Source organism: Odontesthes bonariensis, chromosome 3 (assembly GCF_027942865.1).
Source record: "Odontesthes bonariensis isolate fOdoBon6 chromosome 3, fOdoBon6.hap1, whole genome shotgun sequence".
Classification (NCBI taxonomy): domain Eukaryota; kingdom Metazoa; phylum Chordata; class Actinopteri; order Atheriniformes; family Atherinopsidae; genus Odontesthes; species Odontesthes bonariensis.
This window is the reverse complement of record NC_134508.1, coordinates 13,626,760-13,646,063: the sequence shown is the minus strand read 5'-3', so window position 1 is coordinate 13,646,063 and position 19,304 is coordinate 13,626,760. Positions and strand designations below refer to the sequence as shown.

At 40.8% G+C, this 19,304-nt stretch overlaps 1 protein-coding gene and 1 non-coding gene across 2 annotated transcripts; one reads left to right on the top strand and one right to left on the bottom strand.

Moving 5' to 3' along the window:
- Positions 1 to 10: 10 nt before the first annotated feature.
- On the top strand, positions 11 to 18,363 carry prkcdb (protein kinase C, delta b). Its single transcript, XM_075460403.1, has 17 exons — positions 11 to 175; positions 9,045 to 9,175; positions 9,421 to 9,693; positions 12,076 to 12,244; positions 12,991 to 13,022; positions 13,143 to 13,228; positions 13,984 to 14,113; positions 14,268 to 14,368; positions 14,487 to 14,556; positions 14,695 to 14,813; positions 15,215 to 15,388; positions 15,600 to 15,691; positions 15,797 to 15,859; positions 16,010 to 16,148; positions 16,422 to 16,610; positions 16,704 to 16,832; positions 16,996 to 18,363. The coding sequence occupies exons 2-17, from the start codon at positions 9,067 to 9,069 to the stop codon at positions 17,152 to 17,154; spliced, it is 2,034 nt and encodes a 677-aa protein (XP_075316518.1). The 5' UTR covers positions 11 to 175; positions 9,045 to 9,066; the 3' UTR covers positions 17,155 to 18,363.
- Positions 10,155 to 10,226, bottom strand: trnae-cuc (transfer RNA glutamic acid (anticodon CUC)). The gene has a single exon. It is a non-coding gene; the product is annotated as a tRNA-Glu (tRNA).
- Positions 18,364 to 19,304: the final 941 nt, after the last annotated feature.

Genomic DNA, 19,304 nt, shown 5'->3' with positions numbered 1-19,304 from the left:
GCGCTGTCCTCTGTAGAGGCGAAACGCAATCTGGCAGGCAGAATGCGGCGCGCGCCTGGATGAGCAGCAGGCGACAGCAGCACTTCCTCAAAACCCAATTAAGACCTCAAAGTCGAAGAGAGACTCGATTTCCTTTACTAGACTCGCGACAGAGACCACACGTTACATAAAACAGGTAAGTTTCAGACTTAAGTAAAGCAGCCACACGTTATCGCTTTTGGAAAAAAAAAACAAAACAAAACTTGGAGGTCGGTGTTAGACATTTGGGACAGCAAGCTTCACTTGTGTCACAACTCGCCCGTGTTTGTCCGTTCTGGTTGTTGCTTTGCTTCGGAGTGGAGCGAAGCTTGACTGCAAAACCTCGGTTGACAGTAGGTAGTTGGACTGTCTGGGTTTAGTGATGAAAAGAGGGCTAATCGCGCTGTTCTGGTTATGTTGGTGAGGGCTGCTTATTACTATGAGCTCTGCTTCAGTGTTGCAGGTTGACGACACCCAACGTAGCCCCGCGCGTGCATTTCTCTGAAGTGTTGTAACCCATGTGGTGGAATAGCTGAGCCAGCCAAAACCCCTGAAAAAAGGGCTGTATGGGTTTTCGAAGCCCTTCCTATAAGATTAGTAGCTTAAAACTGAGGGCAGGCACTAAAGAAACGTCTTAAAATGTGTATCACTGTGAAAGCTACACAGATATTTCGAACTGGTATGATATTGATATAGCATGATTATATTCAGAGCTCTTTTGTTATTATTGTTATTATTTATGGATGAATTGCTGATGTTGTTCCTGTAAGTTTCAGTGCATTCTTTGTAAGTAATCAAGCTGCTTCATATAGACAGTGAATTCGGTATGTATTTCATAACATTTTGAATACATTTTTCATCAAAGTCTATCTTCTGTTTTCACATGGGGTTTGGACAGGTGCATCAGCCCTTACTGCTCACTGTAGTTTCACTTGGACTGGAGATGGTTTCTGTTGTTCTGAGCTGAGACCAAAGTCCACGAGTCTGTGAGTGATATCAAAGATTCCCCATGATAGCAATAAGAACTGCTTTTAGTCTTTTTAAAGGCATGCAACGTAATTTCATTGCCACAAAAACCTAGTTGTTGTTGGGTTTTACATGTGTTTTTTAGAGCTTCAATAACAAATAGGTGGTGATGAGGGTTGGTAACCGAGCTGTGTGAGGGTTGCCGTGCTTTGCCGTCTCTCGGCCAACTGAATCTGCAGGAGCTTATGACTCGTTCGCTCACCAGTTACACTTAACACATTACCTTACTTTGACATGTTCCTTCCCCTGCTTGCAAAAGTCTTGTGACACACTCCCGTGCCATTCTGCCTTTGTGGCAAGAGTCTGTCTTGCGGAGGCAGCACAGCTTTGTGAGCACAGGTAACATTATCTCCAGACATCTGGCCACACTTACTGGTGTGTCAATATTGGCTCATGGCATGCTTGGAGGGCACAGTAGTGACATCTGCTCTTTGAGGAGCTGCCCATGCAGTGCCGATCTTATGATAGCGCAACACAAAGACAAACCCACACAAACTGGATTTGCACTTAGGAATGGTCAACAATTTATTTAGATACATTGTAAAATCGATGGTTGTGCTTGATTAGTTAACACCAGAAACTGGTCTCTTGGAGCTGATTATAGAACCACTTTTAATAAACAGCCAAACGCACAAAATGGCACATGAATACCATGACGTAGTGCTTTTCATGATTTCGTGATTAATTCACAGCACTAGTCACATTCTCACTTTCTTACAGCTCTTTTGGATTCTGCCGTACACTCTTTGACATAAGTTTGCTCTGTCGGATGACCCGCAGCTGCCCTATGACATGTTGCTTGTTATTACTACAAGTGTTCTTCTTTTGTCATGTTTTACAATGTATTTTCTTGACAGATGACACCCTGCCCTGAAGTTTTAATCCAACCATGGCTATTTTGACAGGCAAAAATATGCCCAAAGTTGCATAGCCTACTCTCTTTAAATAACGCCGTGATACGCTGACCTCTTACTGTAGAACGTGACGTGTGATCAAAAAGCATTACAAATCACAAACGGTGATTTGGTTTCCGACTCAAAAACCACATCTTTTTCCACGTGACCTTTTTAATAGGAAAAGTGGCACGACAGTATGTTGGAGTCATTGAGACTATGTCAGTTCTGATGAGGAATTTGGTGCTTTTGATTAAAGGAAAAGCGTGTTTTGTGCAGTGCATCTCTTCAAACTCCTGTAACGACACGCAAGACTCGGTTCTTCTTAGTATGATTCTTGCTCATAACAATAGACATACAAGTGTGTTTACTGTACATATCTCACCGCACATACTGTGTCTGGCAGGAATGTGGAAAAGCAGCTCCTGGTCATCATAGTTTGGCTCATTACATGCGCTTGGACTCTCACTGCCTGTCTTTCCTTCCCACACACACCGACTCACATCACAGCCTGATATCTTGCTTGGTTCTCCTTGCTCAGATGCTATTCTGTCCGGTTAACTAAGCTTTTGTGAACTGTAAGGGAGGCAGAAATGGATACCGGTTTTAATGCATGTCGAGAAAACATAGACGTGCGGTCTCGCACACAGTGGCAGGATTCTTTCCATGGTGGTACAGCAGGTTTGACGTTGTGCCAAAGAGCTCAGTGGTTCTCAGAAACTAGCGGGAAACGATTTAAGAAATTACAAGTTTGCACTACCGAAAGAAATAACAGTGATGTAACCTTTTAGCAGCACATCTTTTGCTATCATGCTGACTTTTCCTTCCTGTCTGAAAATACCCTGGTCACTCTGTGTGTATTCTGTGTGTTTTTAGAGAGGGAGAGAGCATTTGGGCAGGGGCTGTTTGGATATTAACCTTGGTTAGAGAAAGAAAGGCAGGCTTTGATTCCTTCATGCCAGTCTCCACTGAAATTCATTAAAGGCTTCTTTTGTTGGAGGTTATTAGTGTGTGTGCGCATAAGTACACTTATGGGCTTTTGACCGAGACAGTGTTATTGTGGCAATAATGCATGCCTCAGTGAAAGATATGCGGATTAAAGTAAGTTTTGTGAGAATTTCATGTTTTTATTGTGATGGATTTGTGAAAAGCAAAACCAAGTCATTAACAGGTTTCAGAAGCTCCCTCACCTCAAATAAGTTTTAGATTTAGTCTCTTTATATTTGCAGAGAGCACTCACTTTCCCACAGCTGCAGATTTTGCAATCGTTGGAAACTTGACATTTAAATTTATTTATTCATTTTTTTTTAATCACTAGTCCTTGGAATTTCATAATAGCTAACAACATCAATAAGTGTGGTTTACATGTTGATTGAAAAATCTCGACCACAAATGACTTGATCTGGTCTATTTTGCATACATGTAGCGTAGGTCATTGTTTTTAGTTTTGGTAACGTACTAGTTGAAAATGTGTTTGTTTTGCTTCATAAGCGTTGAGGTTTAGCTACTAGTGCAAAAAAAAAAAAGGTTGATTCACTAACACTCATCTCTTATTGATTTTTAGCATTCAGCCTTTTATTAAATTGTGTGGCACGACGATTCAGGAATAAGTCATCATTCAACGTGTTTTCAAGGTTTATGTGAAGTGGTACCCCTGTCCTAATATTAAATGTTAGCATCACAGTCAGGGACATCTTTTCCACGACAACTATTTGATTTCCAGTGTTGGGAGAGAGAGAATTCTTTTTATTTTTTTCTACTTTCATAGAGCGATGTTTCGTGGCGCAGACGCACATGCTCAACCTCGCACACCTGTTATTAGCTTTGGACTGGCTCTAGTCATGCTTATTCCTTTTTCAAATACTTGTGTGAAGTGTTTGTTCAGCTGTAATGTGCTCAGCCATCAACCGTCCCCAGGTCCCACAGGCTAATCTGTTTTGATTATCTCGTGGGTCTTCTCTCTTATTTTGCGATGCGTCACACCTCTATTCCCTTTCATTATTTGCCCACTTCAGTCTCTTTAAGTAATTCTAGAATGAGGACAAGCAGGAAGGACAGGTTTGTGTGTGTGTGTTATGTAGAGTGCAATCACAGGAAATATTTTCTCTCTTTATGTATCCCGCAAGAATATTTCTTGATATTGTTTTCAGATTATGCAGCACCCATTTGCAGTGCACAAGTAATATCTAAACCTGACGCTCTCTATAGTCGCTTGTATGATGTTACCTCAGCTGTTTTTTCAGTCGTGCAGATTTCGAATTTAGGTAGATTGGCTTGACTGATATTTTGAATACAGGTGTCCTACTTTTCACCTTTTACTTTTGTGTTCCTTCGGTCGGACCGGTTTTTAATTGCTCAAGGTTGTGTTCCCTCACCTCAGCAGACATTATTTACCACTTTTACAAGTTTGCCTCCAACATACCAATTTCACCCTTTTTATTCGATTCAATGGTGACGTCTTTCTTTCTTTGTTTTTTTTTTTTTGTTTTTTTTTTTTACATTTTTTGTTTCTGTTAGTGACATGATCAAATATGTCTATCTATCAAAGTTAAATCGAGGGATTATAGCCCTTGTCTGCCCACATTTTGATTTATTACTGAAGGAAAAGCACACATGACTTTGACAATGGTGGCACTGTATTCAAGTGAGATACCTTCAGGGTCATTAGGCAAGGCAAATTTATTTCTACAGCACAATTCAACTACTAGGAAAGTAGTTACTTCAACTACTTCAAAGTGCTTTACATAGAACATAAAAGCATTCAAACTAAATTTACAGCAAAAAACACCAACAAAGTGTGGTGCAGTGAAAGTCATTAATCAAAGTCGTTCAATGAAATCAATAAATGAAATGAAGTGGTAAACAGGAAAATGTTAAAGGTTAGAATTAAAAGAAGCAAGAGTTGATCTTTTTTTGTTTCATATATGCGGTGCATGAAAACTGAAAGCAGCCTCTCCGTGTTTAGAGCAAACCTGTTCCTGATGTCTTGAAGATTCATGACTTACGAGAGGATCTGAGATGTATTCTGGGCCCAAACCATTTAAAGCTCTTTAAGCCAATACAAGTATTTTAAAATTGATTCTTTGATGGACAGGAAGCCATTATAGGCACGTTTTGTCTTTGATTAGAAGAAATTCTATAGAACATCCAGGTGTTTATTTTTTTTGAGGCACTTTTTTGGCAAGGGGTTCTAAACCCCTGACAATATGATAATGTAGATTAAAGTGTTGCCCACACCTCTGTGGTAGCATATTTTGTTGCTTTGCACGATCTGAGCCAGTGGGAACGTTTAACGTTGCATAAAATAGGCCCCAGAATTGAATCCCGTGGAACCCAACATGCTTTTTTGGATTGGTGTGATTATCTATAGACCCAAAGTTGTCTCTTGCCTCTTTTAGATAGGGTTCAAACCAGTGTAGTACAATGGCAGAAAGTTCCACCCAGTCTTTCAGTCTGGAATTTTTTTGTTTCATGCTGACTGACTGGAACTGGAGAATTTCTGTTCCAGGAGCGCAAGTACGACAATAAAAATAGACCTCTGACAGTATTTGTCTGGCTCACAGGGTTTACTGAAGAAAAAGCATTTTCATGCCAAACAGCTTGGGAAAAGTATACAAATCCTTATACCCTGAAGTCCCCATTAAATAATTGATTCATCAAAAATGAATAATCCCTTTACTGTGTTTTAATGCCTGCTCTGCATTTGGTTCTACTTCAAGCAACTATCAGAACCTAAAGTGACGGCAGTAATGGTCTCGAAAACATTGCACTCTGTTTGAATTCTCAAAGTCCTATTCTCTTTCATGACGTGTCCTTCACAGATGTGCTGATAGAAGGCTGACATGGATAAGATCCTCAGCCTGCTAGACCTGTTTGATCACTGCTTCAGAATATCTCCTACAAACCCTGTGACTTGTTTGTGGTGCATCACTTAGACCGACTTTAATGACAGCCCATCTTTTGTCGACAGTCATCCATGTCTTTGTCTCTTAAGGCGTTGTTTTTAAAGCAAGCACTGAAAGGTGTTTTTCACGTCATTACTCACAGACCTCCCTTTCAAAAAGCTGAGACGCTGTGTGAAAGGTCAATAAAAGTATAAGGCAATGATTTGTTATGCAGTTAATTACATATTTTTAAAGGTTGCACAAGGAAACAACAATTCAAATGCTGAATAGGTTGGAAAGCTTTTTATACATATTTTCATGGCCACTGACCTTGGTTTTCAGAGGCGTTTGTGAGCCCATTTGGTTGAAAAGTGATGCCTGTTTTTAATGCAGGGCTATCTGAGGTCGCAAAGATTTTATTTTTCCCTGTCCTGTTCATGAATTGATTAATTGTTCTAGGGATTATCTTTTTGTATTTGTCCTAAATGAATAGATTTCTCTTTTCGTTTTGTCAGCTGTGCACAGAGCATATTATTAAAGGACTGGCACTCCTTAAATTTGATCATAGATCCTGTGAAAGATGAGATCTTTTTAAGTTAAGTGGCATTTAATGGTATGTCCTAGTTAAACACAACTTGTACTTTCTTCTGCATACTCTGACCTTTTTTCAATCAACAGATTATTTTTTTTATCTTTTTGTATGTTAACGCAGACACCCAACGCTGGAGGCCAAACCAGCTTTACTGTGCATTTAATGAACATTTTCAGTCCATTTAGTAAAATGCTCCCTGAGGACATGGATACAAACACCGTCTTTCCTCTCGGTAGTTGATTTCATTGTCGCTGGATTTCATGAAAGTAAATCTGGTTTCCCCTCATGTCCTCTGGCCTGCCCTCCAGTCAGTAGTCAATATTTTTTTTTTCTTTTCCTCTCTCCTGCCCTTTTCCTCTACCCACCCCTTCCCCAAATTCATGCGCTCATTTTTTCCACTCTCTCTGGGGAAACAAGGCACTCTTTTCTGTGTAATGGGTATGTTGGTGTCCACAAGAGAATGCATGTGTGACGTGTCTGAAAGTGGAAATACATTTTCTCAATATATATTTTGTGAATGCTTCCACGCATCTGAGCCTATATGACTTTGATTCTTATTTTTCTGTGTGTGTGTGTGTGTGTGTGTGTGTGTGTGTCAGCCCACCTGACTTGACTTTGGATCACTCTGAAAAAGCCTTTTGTTTAGGATTATTTAGATCAGTGTCTCTAAAGATATCACATGGTGGGAAAGAAGCTAAACATTGACGTTGCTTAAGGCTTGTGTGCTGTGTGCTGTAATATATTTACTGGTTATTGAGTAACGCTGGACTGTTAGCACTATTAAAGTAGTTGGTCGTTAAGCCCTCTACATAATGAGCACCTTGCTGACAACTACTGAGACGTCACTGTTGTTCATTTGCTCACTCATAGCCTGCTCCCGTAGGGAATCACTGCCCCCTGCACACTGCAGATCTTGTGAGTAAGTCGGTTTATAAAGCATAAGTTACTGCACCACACAGTTGTACAATGACTCGTATTTGCACCTCAGATGTGGTCAGTGTGTGTACAATAACATTTTGTACTGATAATAGTTCTCCATTTGCACTAAAATTGCTCCACAATTCCCTTCGTGATCAATAAAGTATTAATCTATCTGTCTTTCTTTACTCCACTGTGCTAAAAAAATTTTCCACTCAATGGTTCATCTCACCTCAGCGTATCGAAATGAGATGTAGATCCAGCCCGAGCTTAAAATAGCGTAGAGTTTAACTTTTGTTGGCTGAGCAGCATACGTGTACATATCACAGCACGTTGTAGTTCAGTCATTTAGATTCTTGTATTGCATGACAATCATCATGGTGAGAAATGTCATGAACACAAGCAGAGCTGCTGCATTTATGAAGGATGACATCATTAGAAACAAGTGGCGAGATATCATTCTGCGGTTCAGACGGGATGCTATTCGCCTCAAATTCCTGTTGGGACATCTCTGCATTTGCTTTTTGGAACAAAGCTCCATGTCTGTATAAATGTTCACAAAAGCACAAAAAGTACCATTTTGAAATTCTTGGTGGAATTCTGCAGGATTTAGTGGATGATCTGGGAATTAGGATGAGGGGTAATGTGCTTTGGGTCATGCAACGAGCATCTGTGTGACTGCCTTGGAGTAAAACAGCCTTGATGACATGGAAGGTTCATTCAGCATTATAACACTTTTAAATATACATTAAGGTTGACTGGCTGCCCTCTAAATCTACAAAATTGTAAAGTGTTGTTATTAAAAGGCCCCTTGAAGAGAATTGTCTGTAATTTTGGCATTGTTTATGAAAGCAAAACGATTTACTATTGGAGAACATTGTATCCTATAGCTTAAAACACAAGTGCAGAGCTGTTACTGTGAAGCAGCTTTGTTTATGGTTAATGTTCACAGCCTGACTTTGAAGTTTTCTTGTTTTGAAAAGCACAGTTAACATTATTTCTACGGTTTAATGCATGCACGTAAGGCTTGCTGTATTATTAATGTATAACTTGTAAACAAAATGTTAATTTAAGTTTTTGTGGAAAACATTTATGAACACAGCGGTTTACTCTTAAACTCAGCAACTCTAATTGTGGTCTCCAAATGCATTGTAAAAACCTGATATCAGTTCAGCTTTTCGGATGAAGGACAGTGGAAAGACTACCCCACAAGGTTCGAGAGGAAGTGTGCAAAACTCACTGAAAGCAATACTCAATAAAACTGTTTGTGAAGCAGTTTAGCCTCAGTAAAGCAAGGTTGATTCAAGCCGGGAAACATTTTTTTTCACATTTCTTTATTAAATTCTAAAATCTAGTTTTATTCAGAATCTGAAAATCAACAATATCTAATGCATTCAGCACTGCCATTGGTTGCCATCAATATGTGGACAAATACCTTAAAAAATTTGAGTTTAAATTGGAAATTTATTCTTATTGATTTTCGGTTTCATTCTGCTCATGTGTGCCCAGTCATCTTGTAAAATACTGGAGGGTAGTTTCCAAACTTGTGTACTGGGTTGTAAGCCTCTACTTCCTTTGTGGTTCACATTTGAGGACATTGACTGCTATAGACACTCTTCCTTCTCGTTTTAACTGCCGAACTTGCACAATGCAAATAGGAGGGGTGTGTGTCTGTGTGTGATATATCTTAACTGCCTGTGTGTGTTTTTGTAGGAGTCCTGGGTGAGTGGTCACCATGGCACCCTTCCTGCGTATCGCCCTCAATACTTATGATGCGGGTGCCCTGTCGCCACTGAAGGAACCTCCCATATGTGCCATAAGGATAAAAGAGTCTGTCAACACAGGTATGTACAGAATATGTGTACATTTATAGACCCGGGGGAGTCACGCAGTAAGCAGGAACACGTTTTAGGTTGAATGGCCTTAACAGTCACCATCTTAGTTCAGAACTTCATCAGCAAATTGACTCGACAACAGCTTCTGGGGCCTTGTGCTGCAGCCATTCCTGTACTGGAACTCTCCTGAAGCAGGAAAAAGTAAAAGACAGATCATTTTGATTTCCAATGATAATCTCGATGTTCTTTTACAGAGCGAGGAAAGACTTTGGTTCAGAGGAAGCCCACCATGTACCCCTCATGGAGGTCCACTTTTGATGCTCACATCAACGAGGGGCGTGTCCTAGAAGTGGTCCTTATGCAGAGCACCGAGGAGCCATTGGCCAAGGCCACTATGGGTGTGTCTACGCTAGCAGAACGCTGTAAGAAGTCTAAAACCAATGGCGGTACTGAGTTCTGGGTAGAACTTCATCCCTCAGGGAGGGTTCAGATGGCTGTGCAGTTTTTCTTGGAGGACAGCGATACAGGTACAGCTTGTGCAACAAAAGGCCAGGTTTCAAATCAGTATTGATTTTCTACTCTTCCAGGGTTGGAAGGAGCCTATCCCAGCTGTCATTGGCTGACTCACCAATCTATCACAGGGCCACACAGAGACAAATCGAGACACACAACCATGCGCGCTCACCAGAGCAGACCATCAGTATCTATTACTTACGTGTCACTATAAGAGTTTGATTAGATCTAATTATACTGTCAGGGGCCTAGAATCTTCTGCATGCAACCATACAACTGTCTTCAGCTTTGGGTTCTGGTATTTCTGTATGTTAGAAAACCTTTTTCTCGTGTGTGCATCCCATTTAAAAAAAAAATGAGAGGAGTGCAGTCACTTTTGTAAAATAGTTAAAGTAGCTCCAACTTTGACTTATGGTGAACACGATTTTCCACGTCATAAATAAAAAAAACAATTGAAGGTTTTGAAAAATATATGTTCCCTGACCGGGAATCGAACCCGGGCCGCGGCGGTGAGAGCGCCGAATCCTAACCACTAGACCACCAGGGAGTGGTGGTCAGTGAGACGGGGGTGTTTGTAGGAACCCCCCCCCTGTTCCCTCTTCTCACCCCCTCACTCTCACATTAGGTCCCACTGTCTCCCCCAGTGATGCTGTATATTGCCCCCTATTGGCAGAAATGCATCCTTGTTGAGGTATTTATTTTGTACTCGCTCCCACAGTTTGACACATAGACATATAATAAATGATTATAATGTCTATGGTTTGACATGCATCCAGATTGTGAAGCTGACATTATCTGGACCTGCATAGTTTGCTTGCTAGTTTCATATGTCACATTGGGATTATCTGCTGACTTCAGATGTGGCTATGTGTTTTTGGGAGTTTGGCCAGAAGGCTGGCTGTAATGAATGTGTAGCCCATAGAATTGGATATTTTTGTTTTAACATTTGCGTCGAGGTTTTAATACCATTTCTTTTTCATAAACAATATAACACTGAGTTCATGAAGATTTGGGTCAGAGTTTATAAGATTTTTTTTTTTTCTCTCTTGTTATTGAAGAGTCTAAGATACCTGTGGACTACGTTAAAGGTAAATGTGGAATAACAGGGATATACTTTTTTCTTTTTTGTATAAATACATTTGAGTTTTTCGACGGCACACTGTTCCCCATTTGAATTTCACAACACATTCCAGGGATTTGTATCAGTGTTTTTAACCACTCAAAACAATCTACTTGATTTTGCTTCAGCTGTTAAAAGCAGAGGTTAAGCAACACTAGCTGGCTATTTCAGATGTCAGCTTAGCAACTAAAGCAGGGAAGTAAACCTAAAACTGAGGCTGAGGAAAAAGGGACCTGGTGATAAACTCTTTTTTTTTTTTTTTTCTTTTTTTGTTCAGTGGGAATTTCCGTGTGGGTGTAGCACAATTGGGGATCACTATTATAAAAGAGGCCCATGTGCCATCAGTTCCCTCCTACACACTCTACAGGTTTTCTGAAAAGAAGCCCAGAGTATTTTTAGGCATGTGTGAACAGCCCAAAACAAAGTCTACCTCCCCCGTCTGTCTTTCTTTCTCTCTCCCTCCGACTTCCTTTGCCTGGCTTTGCCCTACCCAAACATGAACATCTCTTTGTAGAACAGCTGCTTGGAAATTAGTTTATCTCCCTTACCTCATCACTCTTCCTAGTTTTCCCCATCTATCAGTTGGCTCTTTAAGGTCCCTCCTTGTTTGAGTGTCCGTCCCCCGCTCTCCTCCCATCCACCCGCCTAACCTCTGATCTTTTCACTGTTTCCGTCTTCGTTGTTTACTGCTCTCACACCTCGTCCGCTGTCTTCTCTGATTGACTTTTGACCCCCACCGTTTTGACTTGGAAGAAGGTTCTTTCAGTGTTTTGTCTCCATTTAGCATAAGCGTCTTCCTCCAACTCGTAATGCTGACTTGGCTTGTATAGCTGGAGACTGATTATGATAATGCCCACATCCAAATTAGATAGAAAGATAGATAGGTTTATTAAAGACTCGTAGTCCAGATCACAAAAACAATCAATTATAAAAGTACATAAAAAGAACATTCATAAAAAAATAAAAATAATAATAAAAACACTCCTAATCTTTTAGGAGGCAATCATACCAATGTTTCCAATATACAGAAGTATATCTTACTGCACTATATTTAATGTTAGTCAACAGATAGACAAGTGATATCGATTGAAAACAAACAAAAAAGAGGTAAACGATCAAGAAAAAGACTTCCACCCCACTGCATCACTCGAAATCAGTGAAAAGTTGATTTGGAGATGTTGGACCTCACTGTGATGCTGTTTGACAAGCATGTTCCAACCTGTAGATGAGAAAGGAAATGCATTTACTTGATTTATAAATTGATTACTCTCCTCAGTGGCAGGCCAGCAATCAGTGAAGGCTGCTCCTGAAGATGGAGTCATGACCCTCAACAGGAGGAGAGGAGCGTTCAAGCAGCCAAAGGTTCACTGCATTAAGGCCCACGAGTTCTCTGCCACCTTCTTTGGCCAGCCAACCTTCTGCTCCGTCTGCAGAGAGTTTGTCTGGTAAGATGCCACCCTTCAGTCACTGTCATGTCACGAAACATTTAGCATACTTTTGTGATTTAGGATGACAAATACTTTAACTTTCTGTATGTTTAACTGTCTTTTTAAATCTCCTGGAGAGACTATGGACATATGTCTGAGTCTGAGCAATTTTGGCGTAATCTATCAAGAGGCAGGTCATTTTTCTCAGTCCTTGTTTCTCAGTAATACTGTGTAGTGCATCAAGTGACAAGTGCAGGAGTGCTGTTGTGAGAATGACTGGCTGTGAAGGAAAAACCCACTAGGCTGTTGTCATATTCCAAATCTGGAAGGTAGATCAGTCTGGGAGCCAAGCTCTTCCCTATTTCTCCAAACTGCAGCATTCGTCTGATCTTTTAGACACAGGCGGGAGGAAATCTGATGTTTTCTTTAGCCTTTGCATAAGAACATGACTCCGAGTGTTCTAACTACCTAGTTTCATTCTAAGTTGAAGAAAATCTCTTCCAGTTTTGCCTATAGTAAGTGTGAAACCACCGACTACATGTATTATGGAAACTGTTGCATAAAGGGGGCTCTTTTATACAGAAATGTATCTCCATGCTAACAAAGATATGTCACTGCCATTAACAAAATTGAAGTTTGGAAGTTGTTTTGGGTGCTTAACTCCAATATAATGTCAGTAGAGGAAAATTTCTTCATTTTAGTTTTTTTTAATGCCTCATGAGCGTCATTGAACTTTTCTTTGCTCTTCCTTTTCTCTCATGTAGGGGACTCAACAAGCAAGGTTACAAGTGCAGACGTGAGCGGTTCTTCAATTTCAACAGAATTTTTTAACACTGTTTATCGGTTTGCACATTTGTAACTTGATTGCACCCTCACGTCAGAGTTAACACAGTATCTCACCGTTTGCTTCACTCAGAATGCAACGCAGCGATCCACAAGAGATGCATCGAAAAAATAATTGGCAGGTGCACTGGAACAGCGGCCAACAGTCGTGACACTATGGTGAGCAAAGTTAATGTTTTCCAGCATGAATGCAGATTGTCAACCTCGGATCTGGCATTGACAGTGAAGGCCGTTTGGTTTCACGAATACTGGCTATTGTTGCCATCTATTTTCTCGCTGTGGTTTAAGAATGACATTGCATACACTCTTGTATTTTATAAATTATGCACAGTCAAGAAATTGTTCTTCCATTAGATTATGTGTTAATTGATTCTGTGAAAATGTGTGCTCAATTATTGCCTGTGCAAATTCACTTAAACTCTTCTACACAAAAGCAGCTATAACTATTTTGTGGGATATAACGGACTGAGATCGCGAATACAAGCGGCCGAAATGAGTTTCCTCCGCAGGGTGTCTGGGCTCTCCCTTAGAGATAGGGTGAGAAGCTCGGTCATCCGGGAGGGGCTCGGAGTAGAACCGCTGCTCCTCCGCATCGAGAGGAGTCAGATGAGGTGGCTCGGGCATCTGGTGAGAATGCCTCCTGGACGCCTCCCCGGTGAGGTGTTCCGGGCCCGTCCCACTGGGAGGAGGCCCCGGGGAAGACCCAGGACACGTTGGAGAGACTATGTCTCTCGGCTGGCCTGGGAACGCCTCGGGGTCCCCCCAGAAGAGCTGGAGGAAGTGGCCGGGGACAGGGACGTCTGGGTCTCTTTGCTCAAGCTGCTGCCCCCGCGACCCGATCCCCGGACCAGCGGAAGATGGATGGATGGATGGATGGATGGATGGATGGATAACGGATTCCTGTGTGTTTGTAGTTCCAGAAGGAGCGTTTCAAGATTGATATGCCTCATCGCTTCAAGACCTACAACTACAAGAGCCCAACATTCTGTGACCACTGTGGCAGTCTGCTGTGGGGTCTCTACAAGCAGGGCCTTAAATGTGGAGGTGAATCTAATAAGTTCTTTGTTTTCACTTGGATTTGTATCAAATGTTATCTTTATTTGGCTTTCTCCTGCCTTCTGCTGTGCTTCTAAAATTTTGTCTTTCAATGCATTCCCCATCTCCACTTGGCCACTACGTTCTTCATACTGCTGAGTAGACTGTGCCATGAACGTCCATAGTAACTGCCAATCAAAAGTGGCCAATCTGTGCGGAATCAACCAGAAACTACTGGCAGAAGCTTTGTCTCAGGTCTCCCAGGTTGGTACAATAGTGGGCTTTGTCTTTTTTCACTCAATAAAATAAATATGTTTTTAGAAAAAAAATGTGATAATGAATGTTGAAAATCCACTTCAGCCTGTTTTTTTTCTTACCCTAGAAATCTATGAAGAAATCTGATGACTCCAATGCAGCAGATATTGGGATCTATCAAGACATCCAAAAACATGGTAAGATGTCAGATTCTTTATCAGTATTTTATCAAGTTTTTGAAATCTTGACTTCCAGTCCTTCGTTATGCGAGTTTGCATGGGATTTTGCATCCAAGTTTGCATATTTATGTAAGCCAGAAAATGTTCTGTTTACAGCTGGTGACGACGACAACGGCGTAACACCTTCCTCGGTTGTAGTTCCAGCTCCCAGGGTGCACCTCACCCTCAACCACCTGACCTTCCACAAGGTGCTGGGAAAAGGCAGCTTTGGCAAGGTATGCCCAGTGGTTTTCATCCACATGTATTTCCCTTAATTTAACATTAAATTCAAGACACAATTTCCATATGTGAATGTTCTGTGGATATATCGCATGTCAAAAGTAACCGTGGAGGCACTTGTTTTCTAGAAATAAATGCTTCCATTACCATGCTGTTTCTTAGTTTACTCTCTCATCAAAGTACAGTATGTCACAGACCTCCTCACAACTTGGTTAGATTGAATGACAATTTTCAGATGACAAACAAACTTACCAGTTCATCTGCCATGATAGATGCCGGATTAGATGAGGAAAACATTTAATCATGGCAGCACTGTATTGAGCTCAATCATGTGTTCACACTGAGATACTCTAACATTGGTAATCTTGTATAATCACATTGGTTCTGACACGTCCAGGTATTCCTGGCAGAGCTGAAGGGACATGGTCAGTACTTTGCTGTGAAGGCTCTGAAAAAGGAAGTAGTTCTCATGGAGGACGACGTTGAGTGCACCATGGTAGAGAAGAGAGTCCTGGCCCTCGCCTGCCAGAACCCGTTTCTCACTCATCTCTACTCCACATTCCAGTCTAAAGTAAGCACACACATACTGTACATCTCTACGAGTAGAATATACTGGAGCATGTCCTCTAATTGGGAATAAACTCAGGCTTTAGTAGTGAGAGGGACAGTTCCAAGCTGTTTATTAAAACCCATACTTGCTTTATCTGAATGTCTCATTCGCACACGCTCCATGGTCTCGTTTGTGTCTGACAGTGAGCTGACATTATGTGTTGTTTGCACAGGAGCACCTCTTCTTTGTAATGGAGTACCTGAATGGAGGCGACTTGATGTTTCACATTCAAAGCAAAGGCCGCTTCGATATCAACAGAGCCACGTGAGTACACGGGGATGCAATGTGAAGAGCTTTGGGTGTAACAGCAGTTTCCACAAACTCTGGAACATTTGATTTTCATCATAGTGAAACTGTTTAATTCTTTAGTTTCTATGCTGCTGAGATCGTAGTGGGACTGCAGTTCCTTCACTCAAAAGGAGTTGTCTACAGGTAAGACCCAGCAATTTCTCTGCACTACTGTCTGTAATGTCTGTTTTCAACCTTCCACTGTAACATAGCAGACTGGAAAATGATTTTATTTTATTTTGCATTGCTGCTGATTAAACTCACTACAATATTTATTTCTAATTCTGTCTGTAGAGATTTAAAGCTGGACAACGTGTTGCTGGACATGGATGGACACGTAAAGATAGCAGACTTTGGCATGTGTAAAGAGAATATTTCTACAGATAACAGAGCCAACACATTTTGTGGGACACCAGACTATATTGCACCTGAGGTTGGTTTAAAGGCCTGGTTAATGTCACAGTTTGTGATTTGATATATTACTTCTACCTAAAAGTTGTGCATACCTTTTTCTTTCTCAAAATCCCTAAATCTGTCCTTGTGCCCCCTGGTGGTTATTAGGACGCATGACAGCATCTAACCAGAACAATTGTTACTGTACTCACCTCTCCCCACAGTACTAGTGAAGAGCAAGATACCCCTTGACGTCACGTGTCCTTGTTCTTCTTACACATCTCTGATCTTGATGAATTGTCTTTCACCTTAGATCCTGCTTGGACAAAAGTACACATTCTCGGTGGACTGGTGGTCATTTGGTGTGCTAGTGTATGAGATGCTGATTGGTCAGTCACCATTCCAAGGTGACGATGAGGACGAGTTGTTTGAATCCATCAGGTCAGATGTCCCTCACTACCCTCGATGGATCACCAAGGAGTCCAAGACTCTGCTTGAGCAGGTGAATGATTAGACTTTAAGCGCACCAATGTTGCATGGGCTTCTCTTGTGTTGTTTCTTTAATTAAATTAGTTGTTTCCCGTCTGCCTTTCAGTTGTTTGAGCGAGAGCCCATTCGCAGGTTGGGCGTGGTGGGTGACATCCGTGCCCAGACCTTCTTCAAAGCCATCAACTGGACAGAACTGGAGCAGAGACGAATCGACCCCCCTTTCAAGCCTAAAGTGGTAAGAGCCTGAGATTTTAAAATCTTTTTTTTTTTTGTTCCCACTACATGACACCTGTACCTCCTTTTGTTTGGATATGATTGTATTTATCATGGATACTGATTACTCCAACACTGGAAGTTACTTGAATCTTAACTGAATTTCCTGACCTCCTCCTACACAGAAATCCCCCGGTGACTGCAGCAACTTTGATCGTGAGTTCCTCAATGAGAAGCCACGCCTCTCCCATGCTGACAAAAATCTCATTGACTCCATGGACCAGAATGCTTTCGCTGGCTTTTCCTTCGTCAATCCAAAACTGGAGCACTTGATAAGCAGCTGAAGAAGCAAAATGGCAACCTCAGAATTGCGATTTTAGCTCATCACTCTGAACAATGCTCTTCTTTTTATTCCCATTATCTTCAATTGGTCTTGGGTCAACAGGGCATGAGCCTGACTATGATTTTTACACTTTCTTTCTTAGAGGATGTCATAAAATGATACCAAGATGTTTGCTGGTGTCTGAAGCAATAATCTTGTCTCAGTGGTCAAACTGTATGGGAATGTAACAGAACATAAAGCTTCAGGAAAAGTAAGGGAGATTCTTAAATCAGTATCATTATTGTTGATGCTGAGGAGACTGCTAATGGTGTGTTTAATTTTATTTTAACTTTCTGATAATCTTTCCTTATGATCACACTGTGGATCTATATGAATCTTCTAGTGTGCTGTAGCATGAAGTTTGAATTAAGTCACAAGCAGGACTCCCTCAATTAGTCATAGTAATACTGCATACACCTGACATAGCACATCCAAGCCAAAAAAATTGACTAGTACATACCAAATTCACACTCACCGTGTGCTTTGTCTAGTGTATGTCTGTGTGCGCTGTGTGATAAGACATATATGCAAGCGTGTGCTTACAGTATATGTTTAGATGCCAGTGGTGCTACTGTAGCCAGTAATATTGTCTCTTGATGAATGAATACTCATCGGGTCCAGCCCCTATTGAAAGATTTGAGATGTACTATAAAGATTAAATTAAATTAATTTTTTCAGCATATTTTTTGCAACTTTAAGTGAAGAATCATTCCTCGGTTTAATATACCATAAGAATTGACCATCTGGTTGTTGTTTTTTTATTTATTTTTTAATGATTTTAATGACAGTCATATTGTCTTTTGTGCACCACTAACGTCCAATGTTATTCTGTATGTTAAGCTGAAAAATAGAACAATCGCCAAACATGAACTCTCGTCAGATTTAGTGATAGGAGTAGCAAGGTGTGTGTGTGGTACTGCACCTGTACATCTGTAGACGTTGAAGGACGTATTATGTCTATGAAGGGTTTGGGGGGGATTTTCAGCGTAAGAACAGATCCTTAATATATGATTTATGTATGTTGGTAATGCTTGAATGAATGTTAACACAAAAACATGCACATGTATTCTGAAAATTAATTTGTTAGCTTTCTGAGTTGTGGGCCTTTTTTTTTTTTTACTTTCTTCATATTTTACATTTGATTCACAATAAATGTACTGTAAACTCAGAATGCCATGTTGTGCACTGTTCTTTAAAATGCATTTGTCAAAGGCTTGTATGAGACCAATCGTGACATGTTAAAAGCTCGAAAACAATGGATGCATTCCATGTATGTCACGTTTATAACTGCTTTTCTAATGCCGCACTGTATTCCTACGGTCACTGTATGTCTACAGGATGTTTTCAGTGAAGGCAGTATTGGGCAATAGTCAATTTTTTTTTTTTTTTTTTTTTTTGTGGTACACCAACGGAAATTAAGCAAAGACACGAAGTCGAAATCAACTACCGCTGGGATTTTGTTAGTACAACAAACGCATGAGCAGTTACTGCCACCTAGCGGCCAGGTGCCTAAAATGCACCTCCCTGTCTTTTTGAAGACTGAGGAGACGTTCTCTCAGCACGCACGCCTTGTAACCTGTCCTCTGTCCCTTGTCCCCTGTCCCATCTCACCGTCTGTTACGGGGTGTACAACAAAAAACATTGGAAGAATTAAAATGAAATGCGTGTCATCATGCAAGCACTGCAGCTCCGCAACATTTGCATCATCAAAGTTGAATACCATTCTTAAGAATTGAAAGAAAGACCTATTAGTTGAGAAATGAAATGACAGCCAAGAATAGTCATTTACTTTGTTGAAATTGTATGGTTATTTCCTGTGGCCAGTTCTCGAAGTGAGTCTTTCTGATGGCTTCACAATGTCAGCACCTCTACTTTTATCAAATACAGGAATAAATCTGGGAATAAATGCCTGCTCTTTTTGGATTCATTCGTGGCTCGCTGAACGTCCGATTATTTCGTCAGTTAATGCAAGTCCAGTTTTAATATGAGCAACGTTTTTTTTATTTCACCTGGGCGCATGCAAATACGCGCCCTTTTTTTTTTCTTTTGTCATAATGGGTATCCAAAGGCTTGATCTATTGTGGAGGATTATGTGAGACAGTAGCCTGTCTA

What these genes read in the sequence shown, in the direction of transcription:
- prkcdb (XM_075460403.1), top strand. Translation starts at nt 9,067, where the DNA reads ATGGCACCCTTCCTGCGTATCGCCCTCAATACTTATGATGCGGGTGCC. An exon ending in GTCTGCAGAGAGTTTGTCTG is followed by an intron (nt 12,245 to 12,990) that starts GTAAGATGCCAC and finishes TCTCTCATGTAG; the next exon opens with GGGACTCAACAAGCAAGGTT. An exon ending in ACTCCACATTCCAGTCTAAA is followed by an intron (nt 15,389 to 15,599) that starts GTAAGCACACAC and finishes TTGTTTGCACAG; the next exon opens with GAGCACCTCTTCTTTGTAAT.